This window comes from Trachypithecus francoisi, unplaced genomic scaffold, assembly GCF_009764315.1.
Source record: "Trachypithecus francoisi isolate TF-2019V2 unplaced genomic scaffold, Tfra_2.0 Lachesis_group0, whole genome shotgun sequence".
Taxonomy (NCBI): Eukaryota; Metazoa; Chordata; class Mammalia; order Primates; family Cercopithecidae; genus Trachypithecus; species Trachypithecus francoisi.
This window is the reverse complement of record NW_022681453.1, coordinates 58,160,123-58,175,791: the sequence shown is the minus strand read 5'-3', so window position 1 is coordinate 58,175,791 and position 15,669 is coordinate 58,160,123. Positions and strand designations below refer to the sequence as shown.

Genomic DNA, 15,669 nt, shown 5'->3' with positions numbered 1-15,669 from the left:
GTTTCTCCTACCACTTGTCTCTTTGCCAGATACCCTCCTCATTGGCCTCCTTTCTCTTCCTCAAATATGCCAAGTTATTTCTTGAGCCTTTTCCTTTAATGTTCCTTCGGCCTAGGGTGACCCCCCACCATGGCTTTTGCCAGGGCTGATTTCTTCAAATCTCAAGTCAGACATTCCTTGAGCAAACTAAGGTGGTCCTTCCCAGATACCCCGCAGATACTGAAACCTGTGATGCTCAAGTACCTTATGTTTCCTCAAGTGGCCTAGTGTTTCCATGTAACCTATGCGCATACTCCGACATACTTTAAATCATCTCTAGATCACTTATAATATCTAATACAATGTAGATGCTGTGGAAATAGTTGTCATACTGTATTTTTAAAATTTGTGGGTTTTCTTTTTCTCGAAATATATTCATCTGTGGTTGGTTGAATCTGTGGATGCGGGGCCCATCGATTGGTAGGGCTAAGTGCTAAATAAATATTTTTTATTTTTTATTTTTTATTTTTTTCGGGATGGAGTCACTCTGTCGCTGAGGCTGGAGTGCAATGGCATGACCTCTGCCTCCCAGGTTCAAGCGATTCTCCTGCCTCAGCCTCCTGAGTAGCTGGTATTACAGATGACTGCCACCATGCCCGGCTAATTTTTGTATTTTAGTAGAGATGGGGTTTTGCCATGTTGGCCAGTCTGGTCTCAAACTCCTAACCTCAGGTGATCCATTCGCCTCAGCCTGCCAAAGTGCTGGGATTATAGGCATGAGCCACTGTGCCTGGCCAATAAATATTTTAAATAATTGCAAAATGCAGGCTGTAGAAGGAATTTCTGGGTCTCCTGAAATAACTGGGTAGATTAGGTAACCAGCAAAGGCTATCACACTCGATTCTGTGTTTCTATACCGATTATAACTTCATCATCCATTTGAAAATAGTCAAATGGTAATAATTGCTAAACTTAGAAGGTGATTTACCTCATATGTAATATTTTGAGTTCCATTTTATTTATTTACTCATTCAAATAACATATTTTGAGTACTATGTGCTGCACATGAATGAGGTGACATGGGAGATAAACATATCTTGGAGGATCATAGAGTAGTGTTAACATGACATTTGCATGTAAGATATTCAAGGCAGAGTGTGCTAAATACTGTGGAAGAAGGTACAAGGCTTTGTAGCTTCCAAAGGATTAATCAAGTTTGACTAGCGTGATCAGGGAACGCTTTCTAAAGTTGTTTGATCTGTGATTTAAAGGATGGTTGCTATTTTAGCAAGGGGTCACAAAAAAGGGGGTGGTATTCTAGTCAGAATGTAATTTGGATATATGGCAATTAAAAATTAAAGGTTGTAATCTGATGGAAATGCTACCTGCATTCCTCCCAGCTCGACACTTCACCTGGGTTCCAGCTTGGTAGAGCTTCAATGCTTAGTTATATGCACTTCGGTGAATTATTTTGGACAAATATTTTAGCTCTTCTAAACTTCTTCTATGAAATATAATAACTGCCTTACAGGGTGGCTGTGAGTTTTCAATGGGATAGCATGTAAAGCCAAGAGCTTTAGCTTTACCCATGTTAGGTAATTAGTTGGGCTAGCTGGTGTCATTCAGCCTAAATGGAGGTAAGGATGCACCCAAGTTTACTCTGCTAGCCAGAGGAGCTAGCAGTCAGTTCTCAAGGCAGCTTCCAGATCTGCAGAGTTACAACTTTTGCTGTGGTTTGGTGGCTTGTTGGGGAAGCATAGACTTAGCAAGTGTGGTTTGGGCTGCAGGTGACAATAATTTGGTGACTGTCAGTGTAGTTTCTAACACTGTAATAGTGTAGGTTTTAACAGCACCCCTGAACATGCAAAGGAAGGTGATACTTGGCTGCTTTCGACAAATAGGAAAAAAGAAAACAGGCTTCCACATGATTTCCTTTGTGTTACTAAAGCACCTCTGGTTTCTTTGCGTTTCTTCTCTATGTTAACACCTTCGGTGATAATCCGTTAACTCCTTCAACAGCTGTTTATTGAGCGCCTACTATTTTCAGGCACTGTTCCAGGTACTAGGATAATAGTGGTGAACAAGACAGGTGAGGCACCTGCTCTCATGATTATAATCGGGGGGAGGGGTAAGTAGAGCAGATAACAAGTTAAAAAAAAACAGATTCACATAATGGTAAGAGCTATCACCCTGTGTTTAGACTGCTGTGATAAAACTTATTTGGGTACATAACAGAAAATGCTTCTATAGATGGAAAAAAAAATCCTCAAACTTAAATGGGGCTGGGGAAGAGGCAGCTAAATGGGAATCAGTGTCAGAGAAGACCTTTGTAAGGAGGTGGCATTTTGAGGCAGTTAGTGTAATTTTGAGCCATTCATAGGACGTTCTGGGGACAAGAGTTCTAGGCAGAGAGAACAGTGTGTTTAAACACTCTTAGGAGGGAATGAACTTGGCCAGTTGCCTGGACACAGTGAGTGAGGGGCTGGGTAGGAGAAGTGGGCAAGGGCCTGAGCTTGGATACCAAGCTAAGGAGTTGGAATTTTATTGAGTGCTGTGAGTTGCTGCTGGAAGGTTTACTCCGGTGTTCTTATTAAATCCCAGTAGATGGGCAAGCAGACCACAGTGGTAATTCCTACCCTACTGAAAGAATGCTGAGCTCAAGGAGGCTGCTTAGGCATATTAGATCACTCAAGATTTTGGAGAGTCCTGGAAAAGAGTCTCTAGATGCTTAGGGACCAAAGAATAGCAAAGAATAGAAAGTCACCCATGAAATAATGGTCTGTTTCCTTCTAGTCTGTTTTTTACATAGCAGAAAGCATGCTGTAAAATCAACTTTGCATGATTAACATTACATCATCTATCGTTTATCTTAAAGGGTGACTCAATTATATTTTGTTGTGTGGCTCTGCCGTAAGTTACTTAACAATTATCTCATGGTTGTACGTTCAGATTATTGTTAGATGCTTTTGAATACTATAAACATCCTTTTGATTCAGAGTTTTGTGTTTCCTTTTCCCCCCTTTCCTTTTTAACTCCTCTACCTTTCTCTTCAAACACAGAAATAAAAGCTATGCTTTTTAACTAACCAGAAAAGTTTGTGATGCCTCTGAAGTATCCTCCTACCTGCTTTTTTTTAGATTAGTAGAAATTGAAGTATTTCGCATCTTTGCCTATTAGAGGGTAAATACCATTGTAAGATCCAGAAATTTTAATTTTAGGGCCACCCTCCTCAAACTGTCAAATCTTAAGTTTTATGCAGCCTCTGGCCTTGGAATAGGCAGTCTGTTCTCAGATTTGAAAAAATTAATTTTGAAATATTTTGTACTTCAAAATTTTTCCTTATTTTTTGGTTTCCACTACAATGTTTAAAAATGGGAGTACATAAATTCCTTTTTTATAAAACATTTAAAGAAACAACAGAATCAGTGATTTATCTAGCATTAAAATAAATGCTTCTTTGATATGAATTTTATTAATATTTAATAATGATTTCATCTAGATCAGAAGAGAGAGTCTTTTTTCCCTCATGCAAAAGTATATTCTTGTGGAATATAAATACCTATCCAGAGAGTCAGCAAGGCAAACAATGAAAAGACTGAATTATTAATTACTTTTATATTTTTGGTTAATGTTGCAATCCCTTATGGAACCTCGATAAAAGGTAGAGTATTTTTATTTTCTAAAATTAATTGAAGCAGAGTCATGCAAAGACAAAAGAGGATTTATTTCAGATTCAATAATTTATTCACAAATTATTCAAGATAATTTGTGTGAATATATTTGCAAAATCGAAAACTATCCTTCCCTGCCATATTATTTATTAAAACTAAACTATTAATATTATTATATGTAAATAAACCATAATTTTAGATACCCCAATTTGACTAAAACCAGCAGCTTATGCATTTTTTATTTCCTTTTAACAAAAAATAATTATTTTAAGAAAATACTTTTGAATTATTGCTGTCTTTTTCCAACTGTAAGTTTGCTGAGGTGGTTGGTATACGAGTGCCATTTGGGTTACATTGGAAAGCTTTCAGAGCAGTATGTGTTTTGAGCAGTTTGGTCTTGAAGGTTGGCAGAAATGTAGATTAATAGTAATGATGTTGTGGTAAAACTTGGACATGTTTATGTACTTAACATTTTACTTAAGAGGAGTGCAGTATCCCTAAGACAAACAATTAGTCTTGGCAGATGATAAATAAATAGGGGGCTAATTAATGGATGTTGTATTTTCCTGGCAGGAATCTTGTATTTTCCTTTCCAGGATGTTGTATTTTCCTGGCTGACATTTAAGATCTGGAAGTTAGGTTTTATTTGAGTCCTGTGGTATTTTCTGTAGTCATAGGAGAAGTAAAGTGCTGATAAAGGAAAATGGTTTTTACTATAAACATAGACTAGCCGCAGGTGGGTAGAGGCTGAGAGCTGGTTGCTGACCAGACAGGGCATGGTGAACAGGTGATGGAGATCGGGTTTGGAGACAGATCATAGAGCCTTTTCATGCCCTTACCCATAAGCTGCACTGCCTCCACCTTTCCTTCCACCCCTCACCTCATGTTCTGTGTGGTCACCTAGATGCCTTTGAAGATGAGAAGCCCCCAAAGAAGAGCCTTCTCTCCAAAGTTTCACAAGGAAAGAGGAAGAGAGGCTGCAGTGATCCTGGGGGTTCAGCAGGTGGTCCAGCAAAAAAGAAAGTGGCCAAGGTGACTATTAAATCTGAAAACCTCAAGGTTATAAAGGATGAAGCCCTCAGCGATGGGGATGACTTCAGGTGAGATGCCTGCAAAGCTTTGTCTCAGGTCTTGATTTTTCTCATCAGAGAATTGTGAGTAATGAAAACCTCTATTCTTACTTATCACTGGGGTCCATGGAAGATTGGATCTTTAAGCTCTTCTAGGTACAACTCAGACCTGTAAGAACTGGAAACTTTACAGGTAAGAACAGTGACAGCGTGTAGAAAGTGATTTATTCATGCTTCCACAGCCAGACAGTGGCAAAAGCAGGAGAACCCGGGTCTTCTGACTCCTGGTCCAGTGTTCTTTCTACTACACAAAAATATTAGATATATCACAAAATATTTACCTGCCATTCCAGCTTTATCTCATACTACTTTCCTCAAGCACGCTCTTCTCTGGCCCACCTGGACTTCTTATCATTCACTGAACACATTCTCGTACTTTCTGCACCTGCATTGTGCTCATGGTATTCCCTCTACCTGGAGTGCTTGCTGGCTTCCATCTTGAAGATGCAGATCCGAAACCACCTATTCTAGAGGCTTCACTGATTCTTCCCCCTTCTCTCCTCTGATTTCCTGCAGTGCTTCTAGGGAGTGTGATATGTCTACCAGTTGTTACCATGCCACATACCCAGGCTTACTACCCTGTGACCTCTCAGAGAGCTGGAACCATGTGGAGTTCATTTTCATTGCCCTGTAGCATCGATTGCAGGGCCTTTTATTTGGCAGAAACTGAAAAAGTATTTTTGCAGTGAATGAGCATTTATAGTAATATGTTGTGAACAGTGATTATGAGCCCAGGGAACACTTGGTTATCTGCCTCTTAAGAAAGTTGAGGGGTGGGGAGAAGAGAAGAGGGGTAGTTGTTCCTTTGCTTCTTAAACAAATCCTCACTCCCAGCCACCATGCCCAGCTAATTTTTATATTTTTAGTAGAGATAGGGTTCCACCATGTTGGTGTTGAACTCCTGACCTCAGGTGATCTGCCCAGCTCAGCCTCCCAAAGTGCTGGGCTTACAGGCGTGAGCCACTGCGCCTAGCCTCCCCTAGACTTTTCTGAAGAATGCCTCTGAGCTTACTACTTGACAGTTGCCTCCCCTCACTAGTTGAATTGTATCTCCAGAGACATATACATAGAGATAGGCCATGATACTGCCAACGAAAGCTCTGAGTTCCCCTTTCCCTCTCCTCTGAGCACCGACCGTGGTCATTTCTGCTATGTTCATTCTAAGGGGAAATTTTTATTGCTGTGGTGTTGAGGGAAAGTGGTACCCTAAAAAAAGAGCATATTACTAGAGCTCAAGATTGATGATTGGTTATTTTAAATGTTTATGCCAAAATCCTAGATAATATTCTCACTTGGTACCAAGTGCCAGAGTTTACACAAGTTAAAAGTAATTGGATACTCTAGACACATTTTGTATATGAATTTGCAGAAATGTATTACGAATCAGCAAGTACTTAGTCTTGAACCATTGTTTAGCCAACTACTTATCTATGTTATTATCTATTTAGCTAGCTAGCTGTCTATGTATCTTGTTATTTATGACTCACCTATGTGTAGTCACATCCCTGCTTGAAGTTAGAATGCTACAAACTTCAGTCTCCTTACATCATATTTCTTAAAGATGGAAAAGAAGTCTGAGTAGGCTTATAGTAGGATAAGTAAATGTAAATTTTATTCTCTTCTTTCTGGCCTCCAAATGCATGTATATCACACAGATACCACAGTTCTGGAACTGATGTTATTATTTTGGTGTCTTCTAACTTTTCCTTGTCATGTCCAGGCACAGCTATGTCTTCTTTCACACAGATCTAGATTGGAGGTTTTTTGACAGCACATCTGGTATGTATTAGATGATCAGAGCACGTCTTGATGAGATGTTGAGACACGTGTTGATGGAGGAAGTGAGGCTCAGTGCTTACTAATCATCTTTAAATAGTTGCCACAGATTCTCAATAAATAGGAGGGGTTTTAAAAATTCCATTTAGCTTGAATGGAACTCTAGGATATCTGAGCCGCCTTCATCTTCCTTCCTGTGGTCTTTACACAGGGACTTTCCAAGTGACCTCAAGAAGGCACACCATCCGAAGAGAGGGGCTACCATGAATGAAGACAGCAATAAAGAAGAGGAAGAAAGTGAAGATGACTGGGAAGAGGTTGAAGGTGAAACATCTCTGTTTTCAGAACTCTTTGGTTCTGTTTGTTTTTTTTTGTTTGTTTGATTCTGTTTGGAGTCAAATCACTAATTGCAATCCTGTTGTTTCCTTTTGAGCTAATTAGACCACAGATAAGGTTGTACTAGGGACTTGCTTTGCTATATATGGAAAAACTCATGGCCAAGTTACCAAAGAAGGCTGTTTACTCTTCCTCTGGTGACTGTCAATGGGGTAGATATAAACAGAGAGGCAGCACTATTTAGAAGGAGCACAGGCTTTGAAAGTAGTTAGAACTGGGTTCAGTGCTCAACTTTGCCACTTAGGTAGCAGTGTGAGTGAGTAATTTAATCTTGAGCAAGTAACTTCACCTCTCTGAACTGAGTTTTCTCAGTGGTAACACTCTGTAAACACTGAATGTTTAGTGTGAACCATTCACAGTATAGGCTGTAGGATTATTGTGGGGAAAAGAAAGTTTGCAAATGTAATGGGCCTAATGTATTATACACTCACAGTAAATACCAGCTAATGTTATCATCCCTGATTCCTTCTGTCTGGCCTGACTTTTCCCCACCTTTTTATTTTGAAAGTGTTCAAATTTATCAAAAAAGTGAAAAATGTAATATATGTCCTCTTCACCTAGGTTCATTAACATTTTGCCACTTTGAATGTATGTTTCCCTCTGTAAATATTCATTGTGGAACCATTTGAAAATAAGTTGTAGATATTCTGGTATTCCACTGCTGAATACTTCAGCATGCATTTCCTAATAATTAGACATTCTCGTGCATGACAAAATGACCTTATCACACCTAAGAAAATGAAAAATAGGTCCCCAAGTGTTACAAAAACATCCTTTATTACTGTTTCTTTTTCCACACCAAGATCCAACCAAGCCTTGTATTTGATCGTTATGTCTCTTCAGTCTCTTAATATAGAGCAGTAGCTCCCGCCCACCACCTTGTTTTGCTTTTCATAGCACTGCCTTTTTTGAAGGGTCGTAGTCTTTTGTTTTGTAGACTGTCTCATGTTCTGGTTTTGTCTGATAAACAGTCACACATCTTTTGATGTTGTTAAACTTGTTTCAATATCCCTGTATTTCTTGTAAACTAAATCCAAAGATGTGATTTAATTTTGATTAAACTTTTTTTTTTTTTGGCAAGAATCCTTCCTAGGTGATGCTTTAAACCTCATCTTGCATTGATTAAGCCACCTCTAATGTCAGGTTGTTCCTCTTCTAGTCATGCTACCTTTAAGCTAGCTGTACTACCATGTCCTTTTGACATGACCTCATTAGTCTTTGAGAACATTTTTGTTCGGCTTATACTTTTCTTGCTGTTGACTTGAAACCAGCTTTTTTTCTTCAAGAAGCTGTGGTTCATTTTAATAGAGATTCGTGTATAGAGACCAAGATCTGGCATTGGATGCATTCTTTGCCAGTGAGATGTCATAGCTTCTAGGCCTCTTTTAAGGAACTTTTGCTAATGAAGTTTTCAATTAGATCCAGTTCAGCAAGTTCAGTCCTTTTCAGCTACTGTATACAAGCAATGTAGGGTGCGAAGAGGTGAAAAGGATGTATTTCTTGTCACTTTGAGAATGAAAGACGGACACCTAAGTCATGACTCTATACAAAGCAATTTGTGCTAATTGTTATTATAGTGAAATAGAATGCAGAGAAAAGGAGATTATTCTCATTTGACTTCTTTTTTTTAAAATAGTTTTAAGTATATACATACATGCATGAGTGTCAGCTTTTTAATAGAGGGATCTGTATCTGATTCAACCCAGTATCTCTATGCTTTAGGTCCCTTATCTAAAGACTGCCTGGGTCGTGTGGGTTAAATGAGACACATGAATATATAACACTCAGCACAGTGCCTGGCACATGGTAGGACTCAGGGCAGGGCATGCCTAGGGGTCTCTGTGGGCTATCTCTCTCACATTCATGCCTCACTTCCTCCTTCCCAGCAGAACCTTGATTCTGTTCAGTACAGTAGCTTTTATTATTGTTGTTACTATTACTGATTTTTTAAAATGCTTGTTGATAGAACTTAGTGAGCCTGTGCTGGGTGACGTGAGAGAAAGTACAGCCTTCTCTCAATCTCTTCTGCCTGTGAAGCCAGTGGAGATAGAGATTGAAACGCCAGAGCAGGCGAAGACAAGAGAAAGAAGGTAAGCTTAGGCCCTTGCTTCTAGGTTCCTGTCACATGTAGTTGGCAACAGCTGCTGCTTAGGAGGACTTTGGAGAAACTTGTACGGGACCAGGACGGAGTATCAAGGTTTTTTAGAACCTTGGGTCAGGAACCTGATTTACCTTTAGAGACTTGAATGAGACACCTTCGTGTCCTGGCTGGGGTGGGGGATGAGGAGAGGGAACTCCTGTGTGCCAGGGATTAAGCAGGTCATCCGTTATCTTACCTAATCCTTAGAAAAGTGTTATGAATGAGGAGCCAGAGACTCAGAGACACTAAGTAATGTTTCAGGAGTCACTTAGCCAGTAATTGAGGAGCTGAGACCTAATCCTTCTCATTGACTTGGAATTCACGTTTTCCGTACCATGTCACGCTGTAGGACTTGAGGCAGTGCCCACCGTGGTAGGGAGCCCCTATCCTTCCCACCATCCTGGAGTACCTTTGCAGCCTCTGATGACCTGGGAATGTGGAGCCTATGATGGCTTGGGAAGTACACTGTGCAATGGGCACATTACTAGGCACAGAAGAGGGAGATAATACAAATCATTCAAGAAGTGTCAAGTTGTCTTGAAGATTCATGGTATACAGACTGAAAGAGATTTTACACTATAACAGTGTCACGTAAATGACGATGTGTTAATTTAACATTAATAAAGGTAATGGCTGCTAAGTAGAGAGTCAGTAGTCGGAAGAGTTGGACAGCCAGAGAAGACATCCTGGGAGAAGTGAGCTTTGAGGCATGTAGGTGAGGTGTGGTCTGCTGTTGGTTGAGAGGAGAGTTGTCTGGGTACAGAATGTCCCAGGCCAAGGTTTGCTGATGAGAAGGAGCCAAAGAGCCTGCAGGAAATAGCTGGGTTGCAGATGGACTTGAGTAGCACAGCCTTGTGTAGGGAAACAGGGAGAGTGATTCACTGTCATCCAAGGAGAAGGAATTGCCTGGGGGAGTGGCATCTGGTTTCAGTTCCCCACTTCATTCCCAGATTTTTCACTATGTGTTGCAGTGAAAAGATAAAACTGGAGTTTGAGACACATCTTCGGAGGGCGATGAAACGTTTCAATAAAGAGGTCCATGCGGACACACACAAGGTAAGGATAAGGGATGATGGGGAAGAACTGTTCGTTGTCAGCGGTAAGAGCTTGTGCTCACCGAGGCTTTATTTCTGGCTTTGCTGCTCACTCTGTGGCCATGGCAAGTTTCTTACTCTCTCCGAGCATTTGTGTCCTCATCGGGGAAGTAGGGGTAGTAATAGTGTCTGCCTGGGAGGGTGGTTGTGTATTATAGGTAAGGTAACTTACAGCACAATGCCTGGCATGCAGCAGAGGCTAAATAACGAGTACTTGCCTTCCATCTCTCCTTTCAGCCATTTAATATCATTAATTCTAATCCCAGCTGCAGGCACTGGCTTTTAACTTTACCTGATAATTATTGAACACCTCTACACACCTAGCAAGGTGCTTGATGTGGTGGGGATAGAGACTTGGATAAAGCTTATTTCCTACAATTGAGGAGTATCTGATCTCTAGATGGAACAAGGACTTCCAAACAGAGAAACTCAAGACTATGCCTGGAACAGTGAAAGAGATCAGCATGGCTCTGTGGAGCTGGGCAAGGCTTTATGTAGGAGAAAGAATTAGAGCCGGGTCTAGGAGAAAAAGTTGAAGACTACAGCCAAGTTGTGGAGGGGATGGCAAGGCGCCCAGCTCACCTGCATGTGTGGAGTGTATAGGCTGGGGGGTGGGGGTGAAGGGAGGGCAGACTTTGATTTCCCTTTGATGGATGGTGGGCTGCCAGAGAGGATAGCGATGGGAGGGGGGAAATGCTTTATGTGCAGCTGCTCCAGAAATCCAGAGGTGCAAGGATGGTGATGAAGTTAGAGAGGATCGCCTCCTTCATCCAGGCCTGGGGCAAGAAATGAGACAGCTTTGTGCCTTTCACCTCTTGTTGGGTGCTGGAGGTGAAAGAAAGGGAAGATGACTCTCAGGTTTGAGACCTGAGTGAGGAAAGAGAGGCAGCACTATTGATTAAAATAGAGCGACTGTTAGTAGGGGAGGAGGAAGCCAAGGTTGAAGGGAAAATGACGCAAAGCAGTGTGTGAAAAGAGGGGAAGAGGCCATATAATCATTTTAGTAGGTGGATGAAGAGTGGGTTTTGGGGTCAGAGGAAGGGCGAAGATGTGGAGCCTGTGACAGAAGGTTGGGCTCAAACACCCAAGGAGGTGGTGAGAGCAGCCCAGTGAGCCCAGTGAGCTGCGTCCCACCACCGGCTTCCACAGGCTTCCAGCAGTCTCGCCAGCCCCACCCCACTTGCCTTTCCTCCTGATCTCGTGGAGCAAACCCCAGATATGACAGCATTTCATCCAGAAATCTTTCAGTATGTGTCTCTAAAAGGCAAGACCAGAACAAAAACAGTTTGTATTTTGAAGACAAAGCAGTTTGTATTTTGAAGCTTTGAGTTTTGATGATTCCTTTGAAGGAATGAGTATACAGAGAGAAAAAGAGAGGGTGAAAGACAGGCTTGGGAAGTGGCCAATACTAGTATTTTTACTTTCTTATATGTAGAAATGGCAACACATATTTCTTTCCCACAGGATGTCTTGATTTTGGCAGCAAAAGTTCCTCCTGGTCTCTGGCCTTCCTTCCATGCTGCCCCTTCCTCCTTTCCTTTTTACAGGTTCACCTTCTCTGCCTGCTAGCAAATGGCTTCTATCGAAATAACATCTGCAGCCAACCAGATCTGCGTGCTATTGGTCTTTCCATCATCCCAGCCCACTTTACCAGAGTGCTGCCTCGAGATGTGGACACCTACTACCTCTCAAACCTGGTGAAGTGGTAAGGCCCTCCGCCTGTCCTGCAGAGCTGGGGAGTGTAGGATTTGTGTTTCTCTCAGAGGCTGGGTTCAGATCACTTCCACAGACCTTCCCTGAGGTGGTAGCTATGGATCAGGTGGTGGGCATGGCATTGAAGATAGAGAAATGCCCGGCATGATCTTGCCCTGGTGTAGCTCCCAGACTGGTGGGGAGACAAATACATACCAAGTAATTACAGGGTGGCATGAGGAGTGCCCTGAAAGGGGTGTTCTGGGAACTGCAGGCTCACAGAGCAGGGGTGCTTGTCTCAGCTGGGAGGTCTGGGAAGGCTCCCCAAGGAGGTAAAGTCTGAGCTGGGTCTGCAGTGATGAAAGGAGTTAGCCAGACAGGCTGGGGAAAGTAGGACAGGGGTAGGTGGGTCTCACGATTCACTCCCTCTTTTGATTTTCTTGGCTGTAAATGAAGATTCCCCTTTGCCCTGACCTCTGACACAAGGAATGCCTGCTTTCTCCCCAGGTTCATTGGAACATTTACAGTTAATGCAGAGCTTTCAGCCAGTGAACAAGATAACCTGCAGACAACATTGGAAAGGAGATTTGCTATTTACTCTGCTCGAGATGACGAGGAATTAGTCCATGTAAGTGATTCCATCCAGATCACTGTTTTTTATCAGTACTGGTAACTAATGATAATGGCAGCCATGTGCCAGATGCCATTCCTAGTGTGTTACCAACACTACCTTAGTCCTCATAATGACGTTGATAGCTGCTGAAGCTGAGAATAGCTACTTGATGCCTCTAAGATCTTTTCCTTGGTGAGCCTGAGAATCGAGATTGGGATTGGAGTCTGAGTGGCAGGCCTGCGTGCTTTCCTCCCTGTCGCCTCTAGTGCTGGTGTACCAAAAAGCCCATAATTTTTGGTCAGATGTGCTATAGAAATATTTTCATTAATTATTCCAATTTTGTCTTCAAAAGTCCCAAGGAAATGTTTTTTCAAATGGGATGCTGAAGTCCTTGAGAATGTGTTTTTGTATCTCACATTTGGGTGATGACACTGGCAGGCAGCAGTGCAGTGAGGAGGGTTCTGTCCATAAAAAAGAATCGTGATAGCAGAGTGCTCCAGGGACAGGCAGGCTTTATCAAATGCCTACAGGCACCTGTAGGTAAGGCTCTGTCTGAATAAAACAAAAACAGAGATCGAAATGTGGTTTTATCCCTAGAAGATTCCTATTAATCCGTACAGTTCAATCTGGAAGTCCCAGATTCTCTGGAGAAAAAGACCAGATTTTTCATATCTGTAGAGGCCAAATGGTTGACATCTTTAGTTCTCTTCTTCTGTATTGCTTTTAAAAAGCCTAAGATATTTGGCAAGGCTGATAATGATGTTATAATATACTGCCCAAAGAAAACCTTTTTTTTTTTTTTTTTTTTGAGACAGAGTCTCTCTCTGCCACCTAGGCTGGAGTGCAGTGGTGCGATCTCAGCTCACTGCAACCTCCACCTCCCAGATTCAAGTGATTCTTATTCCTCAGCCTCCCAAGTAGCTGGGATTACAGGTTCGCACCACCATGCCTGACTGATTTTTGTATTTTTAGTAGAGATGGGGTTTCACCCTTCACCCTGTTGGCCAGGCTGGTAACTCATTAATATTTTAGTATTGTCCTTCCAGACTTGCTTCCTGTGTATTTGTGTACATATGTATTTGTTTTGTTTGCGTATTTGTTTAAGCTAAATGGGATCATATAGCTTTTAAATGGGGTACAATTCAGTGACCATTTAGTACATTTACAGTGTTGTGCAACTACCACCTCTGTTTCCAAAATGTTTTTGTGACCCCCAAGGGAAACCCTGTATGTACCCATTAAATACCCCATTGTTACCCCCGTCCCCGCTCATGGCAACCACCAATCTGTCTTGTGTCTCTGTGGATTTACCTATTCAGGATATTTAGTATAAAAGAAATTATACACTATGTGGCCTTTTGTGCCTGTCTTTTGCTTGGCATAATGTTTTCAAGATTCATGTGCATTTTAGCATATATCAGTATTTCATTAATATTTATGGCTGAATAAGATTCCATTACATGTATATATATTTTCTCTGTCCATTGGTGGACATTTCGTTAGTTTCCACCTTGTGGCTGTTGTGAAGAGTGTTGTTAACAATGTCTGTACATATATTTATTTACACACCCTGTTTTCAGTTCCTTTGGGTATATACCTAAGATTGAAATTGCTAGGTCATATGTATATTCTATGTATAACTTTTGGAGATACCACCAAACTGTTTTCTACGGTTACTCTACCATTTTACATTCCACCAGCAATGAACAAGAATTCCAAATCTTTGCCAACACTTGGTTATTTTCCAGTGTTTTGATTATAGCCATTATGATGGGTGTCAAGTGATACCTCGTTGTGGTTTTGATTGCATTTCTCCAATGACTGATGATGATGAGTGTCTTTTCATGGGCTTCTTGGTCATTTGTGTATCTTTTTTGAGGACATGTCTATTCAAGTATTTGCCTATTTTTTAATTACGTTGCCTTTTTGTTGATGATTTGTAAGAGCTCCTTATGTATTCTGGATATTAGTTACCTATCAAAATACATGCTTTGCACATAGTTTCTCCCATTCTGTAGGTTGTCTTTTTACTTTCTTGATGAAGTCCTTTGATACACAGAAGTTTTGAATTTTGACAAAGTCTAAGTTACCTATTTTTCTTTTGCTCTTTGTGCTTTTGGTGTCATATCTAAGATTACACTGTCAAATCCAAGGTCATAAAGATCAACCCCTGTGTTTTCTTGTAAGAGATTTATAGTTACTGCTCTTACATACATTGAGTATTTGCACATATCAGGTAGGTGTTCAACATCATTCTTACGCATGTGGATAGCCATTTGTCCCAGCATTATTTGTTGAAGAGACGATTTTTTCAATGGAACTTGGATGGTCGTGGCATCCTTTTCAAAAATCAACTGGCCATAAACGTATGGGTTAATTTCCAGCCTCTCAATTCTATGTTATTGTTCTTACGCCAGTACAACAGTGTTTTGATTACTATAGCTTTGTAGTAAGTTTTGAAATCAGGAAGCCTCAGTGTAACTTGGTTCATTTACAATACGCTTTGGTTATCTGGGGCCTCTTGCAGTTCCATATGAATTTGATGATCTGTTTTTCCATTTCTGTGAAAAAGCTGTTGGAATTTTGATAGGGACGGCTCTGAATCTGTAGATTAATTTGTGTGCCATTACCATCTGGTTATTAGATCTTCTAGTCTATAAGCATGGATGTCTCTCGTTTTATTTTTGTCTTTAATTTCTCAGCTGTATTTTGTAGTTTTCAGTGTACAGTGTTTCACTTCAGTTAAATTTTTTTCCTAGGTACTTTATTCTTCTTGATGCTGTTGGAAATAGCATTGTTTTCTTAATTTCTCTTTTAGATTGTTCATTGCAAATGTATGGAAACACAACTGACTTTTTTGTGTTGTCTTGTACCCTGCAGCTTTGCTGAATTCATTTATTAACTCTACTAGCTTTCTTGTTCATTTATGTATGGGATCCCGTGTGGTATCTATGAGTAGATCATTTTACTTCTTCCTGTCCAGTTTGCATGCCTTTTGTGTCTTTTTCTTGCCTAATTGCCCTGGCTAGGACTTCAAGTACAGTGTTGAATAATGGTCGTGACATCAGGCATCCTTCTTTTGTTCCTGATAATTCATGGGGAAAGCTTTCAGTCTTTCACCATTAAGTATCATGCTGGCTCTGGGTTATGATGTTGACTCAGTTTCCTTCTATTCCTA

The 15,669-nt window shown here is 40.9% G+C and overlaps 1 protein-coding gene across 5 annotated transcripts in view; it reads left to right on the top strand.

Moving 5' to 3' along the window:
* The window catches only part of XPC (XPC complex subunit, DNA damage recognition and repair factor), a 33,212-nt gene that overhangs the window by 1,049 nt on the left and 16,494 nt on the right, over positions 1-15,669 (top strand). For 3 of the 5 annotated variants that reach the window (XR_004437036.1, XM_033210786.1, XM_033210787.1), the window contains exons 2-7: positions 4,555-4,750; positions 6,768-6,880; positions 8,919-9,042; positions 10,064-10,148; positions 11,734-11,891; positions 12,386-12,506. Coding sequence is in view for 4 of the 5 variants with exons in the window: in XM_033210786.1 (XP_033066677.1) it covers positions 4,555-4,750; positions 6,768-6,880; positions 8,919-9,042; positions 10,064-10,148; positions 11,734-11,891; positions 12,386-12,506 (797 nt within the window). In the remaining variant the exon portion in view is untranslated. Of the gene's footprint in view, positions 1-1,005; positions 2,069-4,554; positions 4,751-6,767; positions 6,881-8,918; positions 9,043-9,445; positions 9,808-10,063; positions 10,149-11,733; positions 11,892-12,385; positions 12,507-15,669 lie in introns of those variants that run through there. The other 2 variants (XM_033210788.1, XM_033210789.1) reach the window with 2 other exon arrangements.